General features: G+C 36.7%; 1 protein-coding gene across 2 annotated transcripts; it reads left to right on the plus strand.

The window, feature by feature from the left end:
- The first annotated feature begins 225 nt into the window (after positions 1 to 225).
- MEIOC (meiosis specific with coiled-coil domain) lies at positions 226 to 16,496 on the plus strand. 2 transcript variants are annotated; one of them, XM_060645885.3, is made up of 8 exons: positions 226 to 458; positions 1,037 to 1,171; positions 4,442 to 4,599; positions 7,505 to 7,609; positions 8,521 to 10,393; positions 10,937 to 11,071; positions 14,459 to 14,639; positions 15,061 to 16,496. In XM_060645885.3, the coding sequence occupies exons 1-8, from the start codon at positions 393 to 395 to the stop codon at positions 15,288 to 15,290; spliced, it is 2,883 nt and encodes a 960-aa protein (XP_060501868.3). In that variant the 5' UTR covers positions 226 to 392; the 3' UTR covers positions 15,291 to 16,496. The 2 variants fall into 2 exon arrangements, with proteins under 2 accessions (XP_060501868.3, XP_078293192.2); XM_078437066.2 differs by having other exon boundaries at positions 226 to 398.
- The last annotated feature ends 1,399 nt before the right edge of the window (positions 16,497 to 17,895 follow it).

Consider the following 17,895-nt stretch of genomic DNA (forward strand, 5'->3'; position numbering starts at 1 on the left):
TCAGTTAACGGCCCCTTCTAGGCTTTGTCTGAGTGGGGGGGGCGGAGGGGGTAACAGGCCCTGGAGGCGGTTGCCTATTGGCTGGGCAGCGGGCCAATGAGGGGGTGCGAAGCGAGGGGCGGGCCTCCTAGGAGGGAGGGGGCGGGGCGGGCCCTTTGCAGGGTCGCGTGCCGGGTCTCGAGCAGGGGTAGGCAATGTAACGGCCTCTCCCCCCGCCCCTCCCTCCCCACTCGGGTCCCCTCACCCACAGACTGGCTCCAGGCAGCGCCCGGGGCGGCAGCGACAGCGGCAGCAGCGGCGGGGTGCGGGCTGAGGGAGCCGGGCTTCGACGCCCCCCCCTCACCCCCGTACCCCAGGAGCTGTACCTAGTCCAGGAGGGGCTGGGGGGCTCCATGGATGTGAGAGGCGGAGTCACCTGCCCGCCCTCTAGCCCCCCAGGCCTGAGGGAGGGACTTGAGGTAAACGGTGGGGACGGTCAGGGTCCGGGGGCGGTCGAGCTTGGAGGATGGCTACGGTGAGGAGAGGCGGAGAGCGGGAGCGTTCCCAGACGCGGTTCTCTGAAGAGTCCGCGGCCGCGCTGGAGAGTGCAGGTCGTCGGGGAGGATCCCCGACGGGACGCCCCGGCCGGTCGAGGCGCCGGTGCGGGCGGGGGGCGCTTCGGTCGGGGCCGGGCTCGGGTTGGGGGGCGCGACGCGGGCTGATAGGACGGGCGGGCCGGGCCGCGGTGGCCGCGACACCGGGGCTACGGCCATGTCCTCCGCGTCGGGCGGCGGCGGCGCTGAGGCGATGGCCGGCGGCGTGGGCCTGTCACGGCCGTCGGGGGCCGCGCCTTTGCGGTCGGCCCGCAGGCGGCCCGAAGGCAGAGAGGGAAGCCCGGGGACAGAGGCGCCGGCCCCGGGATCGGGATCGGTGTCCTCAGAGCGGATTCCGAGTGGAGTGGCGAGAACAACGGCGGTGCCCCAGCCGTCCGTCGTTTCGGTCCTGCCTTTGCGCTGCGTGATGCCTCTCCCGCTTCCTCCCTGTCCGTTTCGTGCAGCCCAAGGTAGCGTTCCGTGGAAGCGCGAATCGCTGCTGGAACCTCGGTGCCGACCCCAGCAGCAGGCTAACGGACGTGTTCAACAGCGTGATGCTGACCGGCTCCACGTCCTTCTATGATTGCTACAAATCGCAGGTCCATCCTTTGTTAGAGGATTTTTTTTTTTCTTCCCTAAATCAAACTCGTTTCCCGGAGCCCATTCATATAAGGTGTTGAAATTGCTCCCAAGTTTAGGACCAGAAAGCCAAGAACATTCTTTCTTTCTGTTTAAAAGCCGGTAATAATTTCAGTACAGAGTCTGCGCAGTTCCATACTTTGCTTTGAAAACAAGATCTTACATTATTCTTGCTTTCATTTTGTCCTCAGAAATGTAAGAAAATCCATACTTAGTAAGACCGTAAAATAGTTGTTGCTGCAACATTTAGTGCAAGTCGGCACAAACATGCCTTTGTTAATTTGAAGGTGAAGTTTTTCTTTACTGCTTCGCTTTCTGGCTTTAACAGGGTCTTGGATTACATGCTACCTTTTACTGCATCTAAAACATTTAGTTTTATTAATCATATTAAACCAGGCTTTGGGTAGTGTAAGTCATTTTCATTTGAAATTATTTATCCAGGACATCAGTGTTGATATTGTTATACTTTGAATTATAACAATAGCCCAAAATAAATAATTTTATTTAATCCTACAACTTTGTATATTACACCTGCTATACAGACTGAGAAGCTGAGGCTCAGCTTGATTCATGTCTTAAGTGACAAAGCCTAAGTGGACCCTAGGTCTTTTTCCTGCCAAGACCAGCATTCCACTGCTCTCCATATTGTTTTCACAGCTACTAAAATTTACGTGAATTTAATTTCAATCAAGTATATTCAGGGTATATAAGTGATACATTTTGCAGTTATCTAAACTGATTATTATGCCAAACCCAAGCATTTGGGAATTTAATTCCCATAAATGTTTAAAACATTCCCATAAGTGTTTTAATTTAATTCCCAGATAGTTAAAATATAATTATGTTTTATTTTAACTGTTTGTTTTATCCTAGAATACGAAATTGAAATCAATCTTATAAACGGATTTATTGCTAATACTCAAATCTTACTTTAAAATGTGAAACAAACTTGAAAGAATACTCCTAAAATGCATTTAGTTTCAAATACTGTGTATCTTGTTTGATATTTTTGATATTACATAATCTGAAAATACTTCTTTTAAGTCACTATCTCAAAAAGATGAACAATTACTTATGTCACTTTGGATGTTTCACACCTAAAAGAGAGTTAAAGTGGGTCTATGATAAAAATTTCAGAACTAAAGGAATAAAATTATGAATGATTCCAAAGATAAAAGCCTTTGCAAAAGTTATTGCTAGCTAAGAAATTCTGGAAAGTAGTTTTTAGTGACACAGCAAAATTATTTCGGTTCCTCAGTTTCCCCAGCTTCAGAATAGTCAGCATTATATGTATATATATGTATATACAAGACAGTTATAACATGTAGTTTTCAAATAGCAGTCATAACCGCAATTTAAACAAATGGTTGTAAAGTATTTGACATTTTTAAAGATTGGTGATTGGAAGATACTAATTTTCATATTTTATTGGTATAGTAAATATTTTGTTGGTATAGTGTTTAAATTTTTTTTTTAATGTTTATTTATTTTTGAGAGAGAGAGATAGGGAGAGACAGCAACAGCGTGAGCAGGGGAGGGGCAGAGAGAGAGAGGGAGACACAGAATCCAAAGCAGGTTCCAGGCTCCAAGCTGTCAGCACAGAGCCCAACGTGGGGCCCGAACTCACTAACCGTGAGATCATGACCCGAGCCAAAGTCAGACGCTTAACCAACTGAGCCACCCAGGTGCCCCAGAAACTTAGTGTTTAAAGAGTTGTATTTCAATTATGTCTATGAAGAACAAAAATTTAAGAATACTTTGATCTAATATGTCTTCTCTATGTAAATTTTGTAAAAGCAATTAGAAAATATTTTTATCTAGGGTTATATTTCCTCTGTATAAGAAAATACTATTTCTACTGTGTCTAGATATTTATAGTTATTACATCTCAGATTTCATTTGGAGAGTTAAAATATGTGAATGTATACTTTCAGACCTCTTTAAAGAAGCATTTTCAGAATAAAATACATCTAAATAAGTTTAATCTTTATTATTTAAATTCATTCTATTTTAAGTATTTAAAATTATTTTCACTGCATATCAATCCCTCTTGAAAAGAGGCAGTATTTTATTTGTTTATTTGCTTATTTTTGAGAGAGAGAGAGCATTCATGTGAGCAAGGGAGAGGGGCAGAGGGAAAGAGAGAGAATCTTAACTAGGCTCCAAGCTCAGGGCAGAGCCCATCATGGGCCTTGATCCCACAATTGTGAGATCATGACCTGAGCCAAAATCCAGAGTCAGACGTTTAACCAGCTGAGCCACTCAGATGCCCTAAGAGGCAGTATTTTAAGTGAATAAAATCTTAAAACTCAAACTTTTACCTTACTTACTCAAATTATAGAACCATTCACAAAAAAAGAAAAATGACACCTAGTGAGTGTTGATACTTCGATCTGAGTGAAGAAAGAAGAAAAAGAAAAATGAGCTTGTGTTTTTCTTCTAATTGTAGTAATAGCTTTTAAATTTCTGAAGACATAAAATTTTATATATCATCATTTTTATAATATCTCTTAGAAATAGAAACTAGGCTGAAAATTAAAAGATATTCTTTAAAAGTTCCTACAGTAGGAGTAAGAAGGCCTTGAGTTTGGGTTTAGTTTTGTCACCTATCAGCTCAATAACTTGTAGCCTCAGTTTCCTTGTTTTTATAGCACAGTACTCTTGTCACAAGGTTGACTGAATATAATGTTATGTAGAATTTCTTTGCAAATTCCATATGAATAAATGTACATTCACCTTTTTTCCCCCACAGATTAGGGGCATTAAGACTGAATTTTGTAAATGATTTCTTGAAAATAACACTGCTAGTGTCTACATAACACTCATCTGTTAAAAAAAATTATAAGTGCAGTAATTGTGGGTATTTCATACCAGGGATAAGCAACAAATACTGATCAAATCTGCTGAGTGCCTATTTTGTAAACAAAATTTTATTGGAACATAGCTATGCCCTTTACATATTGTCTATGGTTTGCTTTGGTGCTAGAACAGCAGAGTTGAGAAGTTTTGACAGAGACCTCACCAGCCAGCAAACCCTAAAATATTTATTGTGGCCATTTACAGATAACATTCATGAACCCCTAGTAGAAAGTAAGTTTAAGTGGCTTAGTCTAGATTTTAAGTCTCCCAACTCCTACACATGTGTTATTTCCTCTCGTATCTCATTATTTCACTAATATTCTGTGTAATTTTGATGTGTTTGATGTGCAAACATGTCTTTAAATTTTCAGAGTGAAGACAGTGTTGACCTAAGGCAGACCTATACTCCACTTTCTTCATCAGCAGAATATTCAAGTTCTATAGATTCTTCACTTTTCTATGCACCATGGTCTACTTATGGAGATGATACTAAACAGCCTTCTAATTCTCAGATCAATGTAAAGAACAGGTAAATTAATAAATCATATTTTTCAGGCTAAATGAAAACTTTTAAAGTTTGATTACATGGGAACCCAGTTGTATTAGCTCTTTATTCCTTACATCAGCATTTTAATGTTATGGCATTACAATATTATGTTTATCAAACTTTTAGAAACCCTACACTGGGCAGTTCTGTGTTGTAATTTTTAGCTCATTACTTTTTGTTTATTCATTAGAGGCAAATCTTAAGTTCCTTAGTGAGTAAATCTTAGTTCTTAGTGAGTAAATCTTAAGTTCCTCTTTCTAAAGATGACTTATATACATGGGTAATTTTTAGATCTATTTTTCATCCAATTTAATCTAAATTTTCAGTAATTATTTCCTTCACAAGTGTAGAGCAAGCAGGATTTTATCAAACGTAAGATTGATTGATTGATTGATTGATTTTTGAGAGAGAGAGAGAAGGAGCGAGCAGGGAAGGGGCAGAGAGAGAGGGAGAGAGAATCCCAAGCAGGCTCCATGTTGTCAGCATGGAGCCCAGTGAGGGCCTTGATCTCACAAACTGCAACATCATAACCTGAGATGAAATCAAGAGCATGACGCCCAACCGACTGTGCCACCCAGATCCTTCTAGTTATTTAAAAAAAATTTTTTTAATGTTTTATTTATTTTTGAGACAGGGAGAGACAGAGCATGAACAGGGGAGGGGCAGAGAGAGGGAGACACAGAATCTGAAACAGGCTCCAGGCTCTGAGCTGTCAGCACAGAGCCCGACGCGGGGCTCGAACCCACAGACCACGAGATCATGACCTGAGCCGAAGTCGGCCGCTTAACCGACTGAGCCACCCAGGCGCCCCTCTAGTTATTTTTTAATTCCATTAATATTAGAGGCCTAACTCTGCCAGATCTCTCATACTAGGGATATTACAATTAACACGGCAAATATTATCTCCAACTTTATAGCTCTTACAATAAAGATGATGATGATGATGACAACGACGACAGTGACGACTTGCTGGGCACAAGTATAGTGAGGTTTAAAAAGAAGTATAGTATATTATGGGAGCCTGTTGGAAAGAGAAGTCTAAAGGAGTAACATCTACCTTTATTTTAATTATGTATAAGGGAGCAGTTGATAGAGGCTGATGCAGCTTTAGTTTAATTGGACAATAATTATTTTTAAAATCTTATATGTTCTTTTTTTTTTTAAGCTTCTTTTTAAACTCTATACCCAACGTGGGGCTCAAACTCATGACCCCGAGATCAAGAGTCATATGCTGTACCAACTGAGCCTGCCGGGCACCCTCCTTAAAAATCTTATTAATTAAAAAATGTTTTTAAAATGTTAAAATTGGGGTGTCTGGCTGGCTCAGTCAGTGGAGCATGTGACTCTTGATCTTGGGGTCATGAGTTTGAGCCTCATGTTGGGTATAGACATTACCTTCAAAAAAGTTAAAATTTTGAAAATTTTGGTGAGTTCTGTATAATAGTGATCTTATTAGAAAGACTATATAATATATAATTCTACAAAAATATTTTTTCAGTTGATATATGTTCATTGAAAAAATTCAGACTTTACAGAAATCATAAAAGAAAGTGGAAATTCACCTTAACCCTTAACAGTTCCCAATAACAAGTATTAGTAGTTTAGTATATATTACATTGAATTATTTTAGAGATATACTAATATATTATTATATCAAAAAACTTATCCAATCTTTTTGAAATAACACGATATAGCAGAAAAAGCATTAGACTTGTAGGCAGACCATTTGTTCAGCAGGTGTACAGTATAACAAATCACATACACTTATAAAATACAAGTTTCTTAAGATCTCAAATGATAGTTCTTCAATAGCTGAATGATTACTAATACCTGCCCATCTTATGTTATGAAGATCAATGAACTATTTGAGTATTATGCAAATATAAAGGTATTTTTATTTCTAAGATGTCCTAACACTATGAAATGTTAGAAATAAAGTACGAGAAAATAAGAAGCTATAACTTAAAGCAACATATTACTTCTAGGAACAGATTAGTTGAAACAGATAGGACATTAAATAGACGGGACATTAATAGATAGGCACCAATTTTCCATCTCCTTGTGGTTTTTACATTTTGTATTATTTAGACAGCATTAGTCACAAGGTGGGATTTCAGATACATAGAGCTCCAGTTACTGTAGTAAGGATTTAGGGATAGCCAACAAATCTGTTAGATTTAAGTGACAACTGTAATATTGCTGTGGTATCTAGGATGACCATATCACATTTCACTTTTTAAATCCAACATTTGGTCTAAAGAGTCACAAAAATAGAGTAGCAGATTCGTATGGTTTCCAAATCACAAATGAAAAAACTGAGCAAGTGTTGACGGAATAACGTATAATGGGACCAGATATGCTTTTAGAAGCAGCGGTGGTGCCAAGTGTGTCTAAAACATCGTAAGTCAGAGATTTATATCTTGGAACTTAAAATGAATAGCATGTGTTTGGGAGAAACAAGAGTTAAGCATACATTGCAAACTAGACATAGGATTTGAAATGGAGAAACATGTACCATAGGCACTATGCTAAAGTGGAAAATATTCTTTAAAAAAAAAAAAAAGAGTGGGAGGTGCAGAGAGAGAAAGGAGAGAGAGAGAATCACAAGCATGCTCCATACCACCAGCACATAGTCCAACACGGGGCCCAAACCCACTGTAAGATCATAACCCAAGCAGAAATCAAGAGTCAGACGCTCAACTGACTGAGCCACCTAGGCTCTCCTAAAGTGGAAAATATTGTTGCCTCTTTATTTGAAATGATGGGATAAATTCAATCCAGATATTTTATAGGAAAATAATAGTATAAGAAGTCTGGAAATAGAAATCAATATATTGAATTTCAGTATGAGGAAAATAATTTACATGTGATATTCATTTATTTTTAGGATTCAAACGGAAAGAAATGACTATGGCAGTGAAACAGACTTATATGGACTTGTGTCTAACATTTTGGAAGAACAAGACAAGTCACAGCCATATTTTGCTGAGGGGTTAGTATATTATATAAGCTACATGGTATATAGTAAGCTTTTAAATTCACACATACTAGATTACTGTATTTATTAGCTTTTATTTTTACTTAATAGGGGATCATCTGATAATAGACATCTTAATTCAAATATTTGTTTCTAGCAGCCTTGACTTTGCTGAGGTACTTGCCATACAATTGGAAGTTTCAGACTTTAATTTGCTATTAAGAACTTTCCTTTGGAAAGTTATTCTTGCATAATTCAGAGCTATTTCCTTTGAGTTCTAAAGTTTGGCTTAAAGAGTACAAATTCCAAAGAGCTTTTATACATCTATCCTAAAGAATAAAACTATCATTGCTGGTATGCAGAAATACGTATGGACTTTGTTCTTATGGTAAAAATTTTTTAAATACACTTTGATTGATTTTTCGGGGATGGAGGCCATATTACCCAAATGTGGTACTTCATAAATAGGGAAATATGCAGCACACATGTAACCAATTAAAATATTTTAATTTTAGTAATAGTTTTATCAAAGTACATCTTTTTCATTTAAAAAAATGTGGTCAACATTTTTGTATTCTATAATAACCTAATTAAAGGAAAAACTTATTTTGTTTTCTGCTTACCGTAGATAAACAATTCATGCAAGACCATGTAGTCCCCAGCCTCAGGCCTCAGTTGATGCCTCTTGGGAAAGTATACTGAAGACATATCAAGATAAAAATGCATATTAATGTAGTATGTGGCACATTTCAAGTGATAGAAAATTATTTGGATGTAATGGTAATTTATAAGGCAAGGTTAGAAAGGATTAGATAATGGGGAAGTGAGGCAATATAAATGTTTTGAGAACCTGTTCTACCTTCTCCACTGAGAAAATAAAGTCATTTAAAATCTGAGTTGTAATTAAATATATTTACTTGTTCTAGGACCTGCTCCTCCAATTTAAAGTCAGTTTGGCCAGTGAACACAAGCAGATTTGCAGATCACCATGACCTCTTAACAGAAACCAAAAGGCCAATAGATTCAGCCATCTCTCAGCAAGCTTTTTATAGTGGTGAATCTGTGTCAGCAGTGGAAAAGCAATACCTGCATAATAGTAATCTAACACCACAGCAAAAAATAGATGAACTTTATCATGGATTTACTGGGTTAGACCTTGAAGAACAATGGATGTACCCCTCACGAAGTGATCATTCTAATTGTTACAATATCCAGACAAATGATACAGCTAAGACAACATTCCAAGATTTTCCATTTATCAAAAACTGTTTTACATCACAGACTGGTCTGTCTGACATCATGAAAGAATCAGGAATTGATACTTACTCTTATGGAAGAGAGAAAATATGTGCTAAAGGTCTTGAAGCACCATTACAGCAAAAAAGGGCAGAGATGTTTCTTTCTCAATTTAATAGATACAGCGAAAACACAGATTATTGTAGATACCCAGAATATGTTCATCCTAATAAGGTTAAGCTTAATAAGTGTTCAAATTTTAATGTCCAGGATAGTAAAAAATTAGCCAATGGCACACCTGAAATACCAACTGTAGAAGCAGACACATACACAAAGTTATTTCAGGTTAAACCAGCAAATCAGAAAAAAATGGAAGAGACAATAGCTGACCAGCAGAATTTCACATTTCCAAAAACCACACCACATCTGACAGAAAAACAGTTGGCAAATGAGGCAGCATTCACTGCTGATTTTGGCTTAAAATCAGAATATGTACTAAAACCTCATGCGGGTTGTCCAGCTAATAATGATTTTGCTAATGTCGCAGAAAAACAACAGTTTACTAAACCTGACCCCTCAAATTCTGAGTATTTTAAATCTGTGAATTTATTATCAAACTCAGCAACACCTTCAGGAGGTATCAGCTTAAACAGACCAACTTGGATGAATGTCCAAACAAAAAATAACACTCCTATTCCTTATCGAAATCAAGGTAACTTGATGAAATTAAATAGTCACTTAAGTGTAGCTTCTAAAGGTTCTAACCATTCTTCAGATTTCCCCCAACTATCATCCACAAATTTAACCCCAAATAGCAGTTTATTTCAGAAGTATTGCCAAGAAAATCCTTCAGCATTTTCTAGTTTTGATTTCAGTTACAATGGTGCAGAAAGAATTCAATCTGTCAATCACATGGAAGGACTGACAAAGACTGGAGAAGAAAATCTCTTTGAATCAGTTACTGATAAAAAAATAAAGCAGCCAAATGGATTTTGTGGTAACTATGCAACTCAGCAGTATGGGATCATTGAAAATGTAAACAAACATAATTTTCAAGCTAAGTCTCAGAGTGGACATTATGATGCTGAGGAAGGTCCAAAGCACTTAGATGGCTTATCTCAAAATACGTATCAAGATCTGTTGGAGTCACAGGGTCATTTTAATAGCCACAGACAGGGAAGTGGAGACAACAATATTAATAGCCTTGTGAATCGCACACAGGCATCATGCTTTTCTAATAATTATATGATGGGAGATTTAAGGCATAATCAGAGTTTTCAACAAGTTGGTTCAAATGGGTTTCCCCTAAGATCCACTCACCCATTTGGCCATTCAGTTGTTCCACTGTTGGATTCTTATGATATGTTTTCTTACGATGGCTTAAGCCATTTGTACCCTTATTTTAATGATACGATGTATGGTGATAATTCGTTTTCTGGTTTCGTGCCAACTTTTGGATTTCAAAGACCAATTAAAACCCGTAGTGGACCAGCCAGTGAACTTCATATTCGACTAGAAGAGTGCTATGAACAATGGAGAGCATTAGAAAAGGAGAGAAAAAAGGTAATACAAATCTATCCATTTAGGAGTAACTTGGGATGTTCTCTCTGCCTATCTTCATTTTGTTAGTGTAGTTCAAGAGTACTTGGCCTTATTTCTAAGCTGAATTCTTCCATAATGTACAGTATTTAAGTCCATGACTATAAGGAATTAGCTGACATAACTAAAAAAATGTGAGGCTTAAAAAATTGTTATTTATATAAAGTTGGGGGTTTTTTGCCTGTGAAGTAGACTTTTTCCTTAATGAGCCAAAAGTTTACTACTTTTGGGGCTCCTGGCTGGCTTTGTTGGAAGAGCATGTGACTCTTGATATCAGAGTTTTATAAGTTCAAGTCCCACATGAGGTGCAGGGAGACTTGCAGGTATTTTATATGCATTAAATATAGAAAATACAGTGGTGTTGTGGTTTGCATTTGTTCTGTTTGATACTGAAACAATTTTAAAGTAGTCATTTTCAATTTATTTATTAGACCTATGAGAAATGTCACTCATAACTGAATCATATTTAGAAAACTCAGCATCTAAAAATTATATAATTTTTTACAGACTGAATTGGCCCTGGCCAAGAATTACCCAGGAAAAAAAGTATCCAGTAATAACAACACTCCAATTCCAAGGCTGACCTCCAACCCATCTCGAGTTGATTGCTTAATTGTGAACGAACTTCGAGAACAAGCCAGAGTAAGCTGTAAAAACATCCAATGATGGATTATTTCATTGCTTGATAAAATTTTAAAACATTTCAGCAAGTCAGAGTTCTGAATGATTTTTAAATCACATTTATGCATAATTCTCTGAAATAATGATCTTTTCCATGCTTGGTCCTACAACTATGATTAATAGGAAAGGAGAAATAGCACCCCCTCAATCCTTTAAAAAATTTTTTTAACGTTTATTTATTTTTGAGACAGAGAGACATAGCATGAATGGGGGAAAGTCAGAGAGAGAGAGGGAGACACAGAATCTAAAACAGGCTCCAGGCTCTGAGCTGTCAGCACAGAGCCCCACACGGGGCTTGAACTCACGGAGTGCGAGATCATGACCTGAGCAGAAGTTGGACGCTTAATCAACTGAGCCACCCAGGCACCCCTCAATCCTTTTAAAAGTAGGTTTAGTAGGTGCACCTGGGTGGCTCAGTTGATTAAGGGTTCAACTCTTGATTTCCCCTTAGGTCATGATCTCACAGTTCATGGGATCAAGCCACGCATCAGGCTCTGCACTGACAGCATGGAGCCTGCTTGGGATTCTCTCTCTGCTCCTTTCTCTGCTCTCTCTCTCTCTCTCTCTCAAATAAAAAAATGAACATTAAAAAAAAGTAGGTTTAGGAATTTAAATGGTTTCTCTTTAAGAAATCTATATCAGCAATACAGCTAACTCTCAACAGAATTTTAAAGCAAAAATAATTTTGAATATTATTTATAAAGTCCCATTTCTCTAACAAAACAAAACAAAACAAAAAAAACCCCATTTGTTTTCTAGCTAGATGAGCAAGCTGTATTTGCATTATACAAAATGGGACATTAACAGGGAATTACTGTTTTCTTAACCCTGCACACTTGAGTTATTCAACAAACATTAAGTGTATCCAACAATGTATTAAATACTGATAAACTGAAAAAATACTGAAGAATGTAGGTATGCATAAATTTATAAAATAGCTTTGTTTTAGAAAAGTAGTATATCACTTCAAATGTAAAGAATCCTGACGTTAGGTCATTTTCTAATTTAACAAATGATTATTTCTATTACCTCCTTTGAAATTTCAGAATTTTCTAGAATTTAATACAGTAGGGTAAAGTTTTTCTTTTTTGACCTTCCTCTTTTAAAAACTTACACTGTTTTTCAAATATGATAAAAGATTCCTGGGAGGGGCGCCTGGCTGGCTTAGTTGGAGGAGCATTTGACTCTTGATCTGAAAGTCATAGGTTTGAGCCCCACACTGAGCATAGACATTACTTAAAAAAAAACAAAAACAAAAACAAATTCCTGGGAAAAAGCACACAGTGAAGACAGCTTGTTTCTATGATTGAATAAAAGCCATTTTAGGAACCAGAAAAATCAACATAGCAGAGTCTGTTTTATTGAACATCAGTTTCATCTACTTTGCTGTCTTTAAAATATAGATATGAATTACTTCAATGGAAAAGAGTGATTTTTACCTAGCTTTCAGTTGGTCGGTTGAAATTCTTTTATCAAATTTGTAAATTCTTACAATGGATTTATCAGTATTATAGTCAGATACCAACATGGGTTACAGCCAGATGTTAATAAAAACTTCAATCTTTTATTACTTTTTCTTAAAACCATTCCAAGTTAGGCGTGCCTGGGTGGCTTGGTCAGTTAAGTGTCTGACTTCGGCTCAGGTCATGATCTCACGGTCCGTGAGTTCGAGCCCCGTGTCCGGCTCTGTGCTGACAGCTCAGAGCCTGGAGCCTGTTTCAGATTCTGTGTCTCCCTCTCTTTCTGCCCCTCCCCTCTTCATGCTCTGTCTCTGTCTCAAAAATAGATAAACATTAAAAAAAAATTTTTTTTTTTAAATAAAAAAAAACCATTCCAAGTTAAAAGTCCTTTTTCTCAGCAACGCATTTCTAGGCAATTAATCAAGGAATTGCAAACTTTAAATAAACTTTTTCAGCTTTGCTTATGCTTCACATTAATTTAGGTTATGTTTATAGCTGTTGTAATAATTTATCTATATTTAGCAACATCAGGGGCACCTGCATGGCTCATTCGGTTAAGCATCCGACTTTGGTTCAGGTCATGATCTCATAGTCCGTGAGTTCGAGCCCCGTGTCGGGCTCTGTGCTGAAAGCTCAGAACTTGGAACCTGCTTTGGATCCTGGGTCTTCCTTTTTCTCTGCCCCTCCCCTCCCCTGCTCATGCTCTCTCTCTCTCAAAAATAAATAAACATTAAAAAATTTTTTTTTTATATTTAGCAACATTAGACCGATGATCACAAAGGGCAAAAATATTTTTACATGTACTATTTTCTGGTTTGCAGGTTTTATACAATTCTGAAAAGAACCACTTTTTTTATTAAAAATCACCTGTGCAAATTTCTTTACACTTACCATTTATTTAAATGATTCTTATTTTAAAAATACATAGTTAGAAAAAAATGTGTAATTAGTAGCTCACTGGAGTTTTTCTATGCGATTTTTCCTTTTTTTTCTTTTGTTGTTTTGTTTCCTCCTCAAAGATCCTGGTGGGTTCTGTAATTGGGAGGAAAATATTTAATAACTGTGTACTTATGTTTTCTCCATAGACCCAAAGTGGCATTACTCCACAGAAACTTGAAATGAGCGTGAGGTTAGAGGCATTCATTCAGGTGCCATTAGTTTCTTCATTGAGAGATATTTTTCTCCTCTCCCCAGTCACTGAACACCAGTCACTGAACACAGAAGGTCTTCTGTGAATTTTAAATCATTTAGTTCCCAAAGGCAATGACTATATTTATTTGATGTTCAAATCCTAATTATTGAAAAAGTTCTCTTTCCATACACCTTTCAAGTTTAGAATTTGAGATATAGGTATATGCAACTATGAATTGTACTCCCCTTACTGATCCTACTGGATTAGGGATTCCTTAAAACTACCACTAGTATGATCTGAATATTTCTGATTTTCAAAAGGAGGATATTGAAAGCCCAGAGAGGACTTGCCAAAGTCAGGATTAATCAGTCTAGGACTTCTCCCTTTTTAGCTCAACGTTTTTCCCTTTAGATTACACTACCTCCTAAAAATGTTTTATTTGCAGGCTGTTCTCTTATTTGCCAAAAACAGTATTAGATCTTAAATTTACACACCCTGTCAGTGACATGGAAATGTTTAAATGTTTGATTTTTTAACTGTTTATTCCCAGTAACTGATTACCGAAACAAGTAGGTACAAAAGACTGCCTTAACATCTTTATTTTTCCCAGCATGGTGTCAGTACACAGTAGGCATTCAAGTATTTATTTGATGAATATTACTGCTCTCATCTCTATTCTACTTCATTGAAAATTTGTTCTTAAAGACAGAGCAATGTGGTTACATGCCTTACCAAAATTTAAAATGTTTCCCTTAGGTTGTGACTCTACTAGGCAAAATGGAACGTCTTCGAAGATCTCCCCTTCATGCCAATATCTCTACTGCTCTTGATAGACACTTGGAGTCCATTCACATTGTACAGTCACGTAGAAAGGATGAAATTGTTAATGCTTCAAATCGGCAAAGGCAAGGAGTTCCTAGATGCCAAGATGACAGAGGTATAAGTGTTAATGCGTATTCTGTTGATAAGGCAGTGAGATAATTTGAATGTTGTTAAAATCAGATTCTGAGTTTAAAGGTTGGATTTCCAAAATTTACACTTAGCTAAAGGTAAATTGGTAAATCATGCCCACATAATTTACTCCATAAGTACTTCGGTCAGTTTTGTTAATTTTACCCATTTAATTACAACTCTCAAAGTCTGTGTTCTCCCCAAAGCATAGTCATTGTCACACAAGTCAGAAACAGTATCAACACTTTTTGATATTAAGTCAAATAGTTAACTCAGTCAATAGCCACCTATCTCTTATGAAAATAATAATGTTTGATCATTTAATAGCACAGCATTGGGCTTTTTAAGAGTTAAAGGATACATAAAAGGTATGTAATATGAACTGACACTGAGTGTTTTCTTTACAGATGTTTTTGCCCTTGCTTCAGCAATTAAAGAGATGTGTGTGGCTACTCGGAAAGCACGCACTACCCTGTGGTGTGCACTTCAGATGACCTTGCCAAAAACAGCCAGTACAGCTGGCCAAACAGATGTGGAAAAGGCTTTACAAGATACAGTAAACTGTGAAGATAAAGTCCATGAAAACATAAATAATAGCAATCCAATGAACCAGAGAGGTGAAGCAAACAAACATTAAGGAAATGCCAGCAGAAGAGTAAAAAGCTGATAAGTAAATGTATCAAGACATGCTAAAAAATTTTAATGAACTTGTCAAACTTGAAAACTTCAGTACATTAATTTTCTTCCAGATTTAAAGTTAGTACCTTAATGAAGTTTAACTTCTATTCAAAAATCTTCTATTTGGAATGGATCAGATACCATAGGTTAAGGTGAACTCAGAAAGTTGACTACTCTAGGGAGTTCTGAGTAGTCACAGATAACAAGTTTAAGTTAATTAAATATTTCCTAACAGCTAAACTATTGCTTAAGCCCATTTGCAGTGCAGGTAAATGCAAATGTGAAATTGTTCTAGAAGATAAGTTTCATTTAGGTCTGCCTTAGTAAGTATAATTCCAAATAATGAATCTAAGTGACTGTAACCCAATTATGGCTACAGTCTAGTAACCAAGACAAGTTTTGATTGTGATATAACTGTTTTCCTTACAAAACTGGATAATACCTAGGAAACCAAGGAAAACAAGGATGAACCCAATATTCATGTAAAAATTTAATATTTAAAAATACTACCATATTTATAAATTTGAAATCTTAGTGCCTGCGTATATGGAGGGAAATGCATCTGATTCTCCTAAATTAGTGATAAAAGTGCCAGTGTAAAAACCATGCAAGTTACTGAATATAAAACCTGTTCAAATCATTTGTGTATATTCTTTAAAATTTAATTATACTATCAATTATTAAATATTTCCAGTTTTAAAGTATTTAAATTGAATCAAAAACAAAACATTTCCTTTATCTGGATCTTTTAGACTTGATGCACAGTAACTAAAATAATGACTATTGTTTTAATACCCCTATGAGGTAATAATACCCTTATGAGCATTTTATGAGGGTATCACGAAGTTCTAAAATATACTTTTTTAAGGTTAATCTTTAGTTTAGTTTGCAATTGGTTAGTGTATATTTTGTGTAGTTGTGTTCATTAGTTAGCTTCTGTATTTTTTTAAAAGAGCTCTTGAAAGCTTGGCTTTTTCTGTTTCTCATCACTTAATATCTTTGTATGAAACCCAAGTAATTTATTCATTAATATGAAATGTTGGTATTATGTGACTCAGAAGATCTTGGGTTTTAACATTTCTAGCATGAGTTAAACTATAATATAATGTACTGATGAAATTTAATTAAACTATCCTTGACTGGAAACACTGATGTTTTTTTTTTTGTTTTTTTTTTGTTTTTTTTTTTAATTTTTTTTTTCAACGTTTTTTATTTATTTTTGGGACAGAGAGACAGAGCATGAACGGGGGAGGGGCAGAGAGAGAGGGAGACACAGAATCGGAAACAGGCTCCAGGCTCCGAGCCATCAGCCCAGAGCCTGACGCGGGGCTCGAACTCACGGACCGCGAGATCGTGACCTGGCTGAAGTCGGACGCCCAACCGACTGCGCCACCCAGGCGCCCCAACACTGATGTTTTAAATGGTGTTTTTCCTAGTTTTAGAAATCCTGGTATTAAAGAGTGTAATCACACCACATAAATTTTCTTTAGATGATGTGCGGAAGAAACTGATTGAGAATGCAGGAGTAACTGTAGGGAGAAACATTTTGATCACTGATATGCTTTAGAACTACCCAAATGAATTACATTGAGGGTAGTCAAATAAAATAGATCACCCCACCACAGTCACTGCATGGAAAGTGGTTAAGTTTGACATAAGACATGTTGGATGTTATGAAAACAAATACTGTACTGAATTTAGTCTCTCAGGAAAAAATTAATACTTTGTTGAAAATATTTGGTTTCATTTTTTTACATCTCTGTATTAGTTTCTAACCTTAAGTATCACAAAGGTCATAAAACCAGTCAAATTTCATTTCACTGATAAGAACTGGAGCCGAGTTTTATATTTCATCAACAAGAATATTGGTAGACAAAGCAATGCCATTCAGATATCCTTGCATTGAACCTCCCCTCCTTCAAAGATGAAATTTTTGCTTTGCCTTTATCCTAATCCAGGCAAACCAAAATAAAAATTCTGGATAAGTTTTTACATGACCGTTGTCAGAAATGAAACACTAGTCTATTCATAAAAAAGCAAACAAAAATTATTTGAAATTTTGTTAATCACATCACCCTGCAGATAATTCTCAAATTAGTTGGTTATCCCCTTCTATAGGTATACTCTCTAATGGATGGTTCTTATATACTGTACTTCTGAATAACAATCTATAAGAACAAAAAATTAACATCACACATAATCTGTAATGAAACTGATGTTCCCATTATTTCTCATCCAAAAGAATTTGATGTACTCCATTTTTTTTTAATAGACAAAGCAATTTATATAAAAGTGGTTGAAAATTACCTTGAATTATATCAGTGTCCTTCCACTTGAACCATCCGCTACTTTATAAAGTTTTAGAGGGTTGGGAATTAATGTTATGACTGAAATTCTGATTTTGGCTTAAAATGTCAATCACACTATAAAAGATACAGTTGTTTAAAATTTGCCCTTTGCAATATTGAACATTTTAGACATACAGGATTTCTCAGCACCTGAATTAAGTGGATAACCTTACTCCAAGTCTAAGGAGCTGATCCTTTTTTTCTTACTTAAACATT

The sequence above is a fragment of the Panthera onca genome, chromosome E1, assembly GCF_046562875.1.
Source record: "Panthera onca isolate mPanOnc1 chromosome E1, mPanOnc1 haplotype 2, whole genome shotgun sequence".
NCBI classification, from domain to species: Eukaryota; Metazoa; Chordata; class Mammalia; order Carnivora; family Felidae; genus Panthera; species Panthera onca.

Excerpts from the sequence above, each read along its gene's own strand:
- MEIOC (XM_060645885.3), top strand. The coding sequence starts at position 393 with ATGGATGTGAGAGGCGGAGTCACCTGCCCGCCCTCTAGCCCCCCAGGC. Across the intron at positions 7,610-8,520 it reads CAGCCATATTTTGCTGAGGG|GACCTGCTCCTCCAATTTAA; the intron begins GTTAGTATATTA and ends TACTTGTTCTAG. Across the intron at positions 14,640-15,060 it reads TAGATGCCAAGATGACAGAG|ATGTTTTTGCCCTTGCTTCA; the intron begins GTATAAGTGTTA and ends TTTTCTTTACAG.